General features: G+C 39.1%; 1 protein-coding gene across 1 annotated transcript; it reads left to right on the plus strand.

Moving 5' to 3' along the window:
* The first annotated feature begins 3,360 nt into the window (after positions 1-3,360).
* LOC149252640 (uncharacterized) lies at positions 3,361-7,611 on the plus strand. The gene is made up of 3 exons (XM_089454218.1): positions 3,361-4,343; positions 4,545-4,973; positions 5,082-7,611. The coding sequence occupies exons 1-3, from the start codon at positions 3,361-3,363 to the stop codon at positions 7,609-7,611; spliced, it is 3,942 nt and encodes a 1,313-aa protein (XP_089310344.1).
* Positions 7,612-8,246: the final 635 nt, after the last annotated feature.

An 8,246-nucleotide genomic window follows, 5' to 3' on the forward strand; every position in this document is an offset into this window, starting at 1 on the left:
CCTATTTTCTCTCAAATTTAAAGACAAATTTATTTAGAAAAAATAAAAATTAGAGACAAATTTATTTTAAAAAATAATAAGTGTGTTTATCCTAGACCTATAAATGTCTTAAATGCATCTATTCCATAAACATAATCCTCATATTTATATTTTAAATGCATCAATTTCATAAACATAATCCTCATATTTATATTTTAAATTATTTATAAGGGAATTAGGTTTTACAAACACTTTATTAATAGGAAAAAATAAAATAAAAAAATGTTTTATTATTTTTTATAAACTTTGCTTAATATTATTAGCATTTTTCCTATACAAATATTGTATTAACTTTTTCCATTAAAAATTAATGAATTAAATAAATTCAATATTAACACATTTTTGTATATATATAATTGTTTAATAGTATTATATTTTTCTTTTAAAAAAATTATTTGAAAAAAAATTAAAAATATTTTTTCATTTTGAAAATGGTATCTAGTGCAAAGAAACCCCAATATTTATATATTGTTTATACATTTTTCCTCGTAATATTATTATTTTTCATCGGAAAATAAATATTTGGAAAACTTTTAAATATTTCTCTTCATTCCAATGATGGTATCTGGTATAAAATAGACATCATAAACTCACTTATATCTAACCCTATAAGAATAGAAATAAGGACTTATGCAATGCACCAAACCATTAACAATGTGGATTAACAATGTCTTCACCATAGTAATACCAATTTATTAAAATAATCCTTAAAATTAAAGGGTAGATAAACTTATACAATATTCAAATATCCAAAAAAAAATATATAATTTACCTCTTAAAAAAGCCCATTGCTTTTCCTTATTAATGTTTGAATTTTCATCTTTAAAAAAACAAAAACAAACTTGTTCCATTATTATATCCTTCCCCAATATTTTTTTATTAGTTACCCATTTTTTTCCTATAAAGGGAAAAAAAAATTAATTCTACAAAAAAATGTTTTAATATTTACATGGTTTATATTTCATTATAAAAATATATTTTTTATAAATAATAAAAAATTTCATGTTTTAACATTTGGAAGTACCAATTCACCAAAATTTAAATAAAAGATAAAATGATTTTTAAGAATACCTTCATGTGTTGTTGGTAAGGAAAAGACTTATCATATGAATATATTTTCCTCTCTTTCTTAAGTGCAACCGCAAGGGCAAGCTATCTTTATTTTACCTTTTACTTTGTTAATTGTCATTTGTTATAAACCTAGAAGTTTATAATTAATTATGTTTATCTTTTTATATATATATTTTTAATTCAGGGAATAGCACAAAATCTTTTAGTGGGACTTCATTTCCACGGCCATTACCAATTGAGCTACTCCAAACTGAGTATATTTATCTTTATATTAATTTAACAATTAAACATTCTTTAAAATTTATCATCTTCCAAATTAATATAATAAACCGATAAATATTATATATTTTAAATGGTTCTAAATAATAATAAAAAAATAAAAATTTATAATAAAATTTTAACTTAATAATATATAAATTTATTTTAAACTATCTCAATTAAAAAATTATTTATATTTAACAAACTATCTCAATTAAAAAACTATTTATATTAACCATTGGGGAGGAAGAAGGATGGCTCTGCGAGGCTCTGCAACTCGACATTAGGGTTTCAGAAATCACCTGCGACGGCAGGTCCTCCGGACAGAGCTCACCAGGGACAGAACGCGGCAGTGTAGCAGGCCACAGCCCATAGGTTTTGGCCGGCGGGAACAATGAACCCCCCTCAGGGGGAAGGAGGGGCGCCTCCTCCAACAAATGACAACCAGCCAGGGAATATCGAGGGCTCAGACAGGGGAAAGGAGTACAATGATGAAAGCACAGACAAAAGTCAGCAGACGCAAACTGAACAAGCACAGAAAGACAAGCCGAAAGTCAGCTCTTCCACATGCAAGCCAGTAGCCACGCATAGGCCAAAAGTAGAGCTACCAAGCCATCGCATCAATGCCAGAATTCAGTATATGAGAGATCATGCCCTCATAGGCAAATTCATTGGAATATGGCCAAACGAGAAAGCGTTGAGAGCCTGGATAAATGTTAAATGGCATCCAAAAGGACACATAACCTTGCATCTAGGGCCTAAGGGGTTTTTCACTGCAGTCTTCAACTGTTTGGAAGACAGAAACAGAGTTTTAGATGGAGGGCCTTATTTCTTTAACTCTGTCGGGCTATTTCTCAAAGAATGGATCGAACGATTTAACCCTGATAAGGAAGACCTAAGCTGCGCACCGGTGTGGATCAGGCTGTACTCTTTGCCATTGGAATACTGGGAAGAGGAGTCTCTCAAAGCGATCGGCAATGTTCTGGGCGACTTCGTCAAGGTAGCAGAAGAAACAAAGACGCATAGATACACCTCATATGCACGGATCTGCGTCTACATGGACCTTAAACAAGCTTTGCCTGATACGGTAAGTCTTTTTCATGAAGATGTGGAATGGATACAGTTAATTGATTATGAGCATGTACCCTTTAGATGCAGAAAATGTCATGACCTAGGACACCTCTACAGAGACTGCCCATTAAATAGCAAACCCTCGGTTCAAACTGACCAGGAAAACCCAACGCCGGATGGCTTCACTAAGGTGCTAAATCGCCGAAGAGGAAATAAAAAATCAGTAATCTCTACAAAGACTCCTCCAGTAGATCAATCAAAACCCTCTACTAGTAATAGCTTTGAAGCCCTAGCCAATGAAGACATGCAGGATCCAGACAATACGCCCTTCAATAAAAAAGGAACTAGTCAGGAAAAGATTGAAGGATCCAAATCGAAAACAGGGGAAAAGAGTGTAGAACAAGGGGGCAATAAGCTCAAGACTGCATCAAACACCTGGAGCTTCCCTGAAATGGATATAGATGGTACAGATCCCAATACAGAAAACGAGAAGGAAAGCGATGGAAACTATCAAGAACCTCAAATCATGGAGGAGGACACAGAATCAATAGATATTGGCGAGCTAGATATCTTGGGCTTAGAACAAGCATGTAAAACAGGAAACTTCGACAAAATACCTGATCGACAAGTGGACAACCTAGTGGCAGTCCTCAATAAAGCCCAAAAAAAATACTCATTAGGGGTTCAAATTGGTAGCCAATGGGATGGGAAATTCATCACCAAAGATAGCAAAAAACGAGGAAGGAAAACTACTCTGGAGAGAACCATCAAGATTGGAGAAGTATTAGTAGAATCAGGCAGATATGCTAAGCTAACCAAGTATTTCAATACCAACCCCAAGCCTTCCCAATGAAGTTGATCTCATGGAATATTAGAGGGCTCAATAGCCCAAGGAAAGGAAGATTATTAAAAAACATGTTAATGGAGGAAAAACCCACAATTCTCTTTTTGCAAGAAACAAAGTGTAATTCGACAGTCTTGGAAAAAATAGCAGCAAAGGCCTGGCCAGGAGGGTTAGTAACAGCTGTTGATGCTCAGGGAGCGTCAGGAGGACTTGCAGTGCTCTGGGATGCAAGAATAATTCAATTAGTTAACATACATGCAAATAAAAACTTCATTCAAGCCATCTTTCATATAATTGGTACCAATATCTATGGTCATATAACAAATGTGTATTTTCCTCAAGAAACCCAGCACAAGATTGAAATTCTGGATGCTTTGAAGCAGCTCAATACAGAGAGGAAATACCCGTTATGGATATCTGGAGGAGACTACAACATGATCGCAACAATGGAGGAAAAAAAGGGAGGGCGTTGCAGAATAAACAGGGATGGCTCTATATTAAAAGACTTCATTCAGAATAATTGGCTGATAGATCTTCCTTCAAATAACGGCCTCTACACTTGGAACAACAAAAGGGCAGAACCAATGCAAATAGCTTCGCGTCTTGATCGATTTCTGATCTCTGATAATGCAGTTCATCTAGGGGGAGAATTTACAGCATCTATCCTTCCTTTTTCAGGCTCTGATCACTGGCCAATCGCCCTCCACTGGAATCGTCCTGGTTGCAATACAAGGCGACCCTTCCGGTTTGAGGCTTTTTGGCTAACTCATCCGGACTTCTATGAATTTGTCAGAGCATCTTGGCTAAAATTCAATCCAACGGATGGAACAAAAATGTCCATATTCCAAAGGAAGCTGAAATACCTCAAGGGGGAAATTAAACGCTGGAATCAATCTATCTTCGGCAACATTTTCAAAGCTAAGGAAACCCTCAATCAAGAAATGAAAGTTATTCAGCAAAGAATGATCTCTGAAGGACGCTCTGAAGAGCTTGCCAAGAAAGAGCAGTCCATAGAAAATCAAATCCTTGAGAGAGAATTACAGGAGGAAACTCTCTGGAGGCAAAAATCGAGAGTTAGATGGCTGAAGGAGGGTGAAAAGAATACAAAATTCTTTCACAAAACCACAGTGCAAAGAAGAATGATCAATCAAATCTCTCACGTCAACAATGAGCAAGGAAGCAAAATTGAAACCCACGAAGGAATCGAACAGGAGTTCCTCAATTACTTCAAGAAGATGAATCAAGAACCTAACATAAACAGAACAGAGGCTATTGATAAAATCATCAGACATATACCCAGATTAATTACTGAAGATCACAATATTCTCCTTCTCAAGCCCATAAGTCTTCAGGAGGTTGAGACTGCTGTGCATCAGCTAAAAGCAGGGAAAGCGCCAGGACCAGACGGATTTACTTCAAACTTTTTTCAGCATTTCTGGGATCTGGTTAAATGGGAAGTCTGGCAGGTCGTGGAAGAATCGCGCACTCTAAGATGGATGTATCCAGGTCTGAACGCAACATTCATTGCATTAATCCCCAAAGCAGAGGAATCCAACACTCCGGATAAATACAGACCAATTGCTTTGTGCAACATTATATACAAGATTGTCTCCAAGGTTATAGCTTCCAGACTGAAGCCCATGCTTCCCCTTATCATATCTCCAGAACAATCTGGTTATGTAGAAGGAAGGCAGATCACGGATGGGATCATTTTAACCCATGAAATAATCCACTCTCTCAAGCATTCAAAAAAACCAGGTATGATGCTCAAAATTGATTTATCTAAGGCTTTTGATAGTATTAGTTGGGAATATATGCAAAAAATCCTCAAAGCCTTTGGTTTCGCCCCCTCCTGGATCAGATGGATCAGTAATCTTCTATCCTCCTCGTTCTTTTCTATTCTCATTAATGGAATCCCGTCGCCCACATTCCGTCCTTCTAGGGGGATCAGACAAGGGGATCCTCTCTCGCCCTTTCTGTTTGTCATCTTAGCTGAAGGGTTAGGCCGTAGCATTAAATCGGCTATCCTTTCTCACAACCTCAAAGGTCTAGCTTTCCACCAGGCCCCTGCCTTTTCGCACCAGCAATTCGTAGATGATAACATGTTATTTGGTCATCCTTCTGTTCAAGAAGCTCGATCTTTTAAATCAATTCTTGAAAACTTCTCAGATGCCTCAGGAGCTCTCATTAACAAAGTTAAATCTCAGATATTCTTCTTCAATACGCCTCCCACCACCCAAAGAGCTATAGCCCGTATCCTAGGCTTCACCATCGCTTCCCTTCCTTCTAAATATTTGGGTGCTCCTTTAATTGCCTCGGCTCTCAAGCATTCCTCTTGGAATAGCCTTTTAGAAAAACTGGAAGCCAGATTGTTCCTTTGGACTCATAGAGCTCTTAATATGGCTAGTAGGCTAGTGCTAATTAAAGCTGTTCTACAGTCCATGCCTCTTTACCTTTTTTCCATATTGGCGGCACCTAAGTGGGTGCTCAAAGCTATCAAACAGCTTCAGCGTAATTTCTTATGGGGAAATTCGGGGCCAAATCGAAAGTGGGCACTTGTCAAATGGGAGAAAGCTTGTCTACCTAAAAAAGCAGGAGGCATTGGGCTAAGAGACCCAGAACATAGCAACATGGTAATGGGGGCCAAAATCTGGTGGAAATGGCTCTCAAATCCCAGCACACCTTGGGCCTCCTTATGGACAGCGAAATATGCAAGAAACACGCCCTTAGAGGAGAGAATTAGAATGTCAGAAGTCAGTAAAGGATCGGTTATTTGGAACTCAGCCATTCAACATCGAGATATAATTCAAAAGCACAGTTTTTGGGATGTGAAGGATGGCCACACAGCAAGGTTTTGGGAAGACTCATGGCAGCAGCTTCCAAACCTCAGAGATATTATTCAGGGAATCTCAGATCAAGATATAAATCAGTATGATAAGGTGAGCCACTTTTGGAACTCACACACTGACCAAGAACATAGAAAGTGGAAAGAGGCTAGTCATATAATACCTCACAGCCCGGAGCAAACTCAACTTTCTCTTTCCTCAGAACTTCAAAAACGAAAAATTCTAAAGTCGGCAGGCATGGATATTCTCAGATGGGGATACGAGGAAAAGGGTACCTTCACAACCAAAGAAGCCTACAAAATCATAATCAAAAACAGAGTAATCAGAGACAATTTATGGGATAAGATATGGAACTCCTCCATATGGCCGAAGGTTTCTACTTTTCTGTGGCTTCTATCTCACAACAGGATTCTCACATGGGACAACCTCAGGAAAAGGAACTTCTCTGGGCCATCCATTTGTCCCAACTGCAAACAGGAAGAGGAATCAGCATTACATCTTATGCAAACCTGTCCGCTTGGAAGGAAATTGTGGGAAAAGGTTACATTCCGCTGTCAGAAGGATGGCAGAGTGATTGGGGACATTAAAGGCACCCTTCGCACCTGGAGCCAAGAGCCATATCAAAGCAAACTTTTAAACACACTATGGCAACTCATACCGGGATTACTAATGTGGAATATTTGGAAGGAGAGAAATAGAAGGATTTTTAAAGATCAATCACAGACGATTGAGCAGATATGGACCGGGTTGCACCATAACATCAAAGAAACTTTATCTATCAAAGGCTGGTCCAAAGAGGATTTCCCATCACTCCCGCAGGAACAAGCTATATGGGACAACTGGCAGATACAATTACAGAATCCGATTTCTTCTAATGACAACTCCTCAAAGTATCAAGAGTCTCCAGCAAGATGGACTCCACCGCCAATCAATGTGTTTCAACTTAACTTTGATGGTGCTTCGAAAGGGAATCCTGGGAAAACGGGATTTGGTGGAGCCATCAGAAATTACCAGGGTACTCCCCTTATCACTTTTTTTGGCTCAATTGGCTGGAATACTAACAATGCAGCGGAACTGGAAGGATTATGGAGAGGGCTTAATCTGGCGCAAGAACGAGGGTTCCTTCCTCTTATAGTGGAAGGGGACTCCCAGATTATCATTACCATGGCCTCAAAACTTCTGCAGGGATCCCCGGTTCATAAGGTCAGTAGCAGCTGGAGAATGGCTACTCGACTTGAGCTACTTCAACAATGGCTTATTCATCATCAAGCTATTTCCTTTAAACATATCAGAAGGGAAGGGAACAAACTGGCAGACTTTCTTGCTAATTTAGGAGTGGACAGTGGAAGGGAATTCTTTGAAGGCTCAATATCTAGCATAGCTTCTGAGAACCAACTCTCTACCTTCCACACCATAGTAACAAGTGATATGCAGTCGAAGGAAGACTCACACCCGGATGCGGGTGTCTTTAATAGGTGTTAATGCCGGGGCATGCGGAGCCGGCAACTGGCAAGCTATTAAGCAGGGTAAGGCGGTTCGAGGCAGGTAATTAATCAGCATTAATGAATGACCGAGCTCGAGGTACGCAGGTGAAAGTTATCAGGATGGCGCGCACTCTCCATGGCTCATTTGCTCTGGTCTCTTCAGGCATTGACGCAGTCGCTCCGGTTTCTTCAGGCAGTGGTCTCCTCTGGTGGTCATGGCCTCAGAGCCTCAGCGCAACCCAGAGAATTTGGAAGCCACCATGGTTTCATAACTGCTCCCATTTGGCCAGCTTCAGGTATATGGTTCTGTCTCTTTCCGAAGGCGTCTGGTGCATTAAGTTAGTTTTCTCCATTTGTGTCTGGTGTCTTAAGTCAGTCTTCTTGCCCATCTCTGTAAGGGATTTGGATTTTGTCCTTGTTGAAGGTGTCTGGGTCGGGTATTGGGCTTATTCAGTCGTTGTTGGGTTTTTTCTTGTGGTCGATTCTATCTTCTGTGTGCTCGGCTTTTGGGTCTTACATTCAGAGGTCTGGTATTCAATCTGGTTACACTTAGTTTGCGAGTCGCTTCTCCCTCACCCTCAGTCCTTCAGCATCTTCAATCCGTTGTTATATACTGTTATGGCCCGTCGTCGT

Source organism: Pinus tabuliformis, chromosome 7 (genome assembly GCF_031772625.1).
Source record: "Pinus tabuliformis cultivar Carrire ecotype Pingquan chromosome 7, CPIR1, whole genome shotgun sequence".
Taxonomy (NCBI): Eukaryota; Viridiplantae; Streptophyta; class Pinopsida; order Pinales; family Pinaceae; genus Pinus; species Pinus tabuliformis.

Excerpts from the sequence above, each read along its gene's own strand:
- LOC149252640 (XM_089454218.1), top strand. The coding sequence starts at position 3,361 with ATGGAGGAAAAACCCACAATTCTCTTTTTGCAAGAAACAAAGTGTAAT. Across the intron at positions 4,344-4,544 it reads CAGGAGGAAACTCTCTGGAG|AACAGAGGCTATTGATAAAA; the intron begins GCAAAAATCGAG and ends TAACATAAACAG. Across the intron at positions 4,974-5,081 it reads TCTGGTTATGTAGAAGGAAG|TATTAGTTGGGAATATATGC; the intron begins GCAGATCACGGA and ends GGCTTTTGATAG.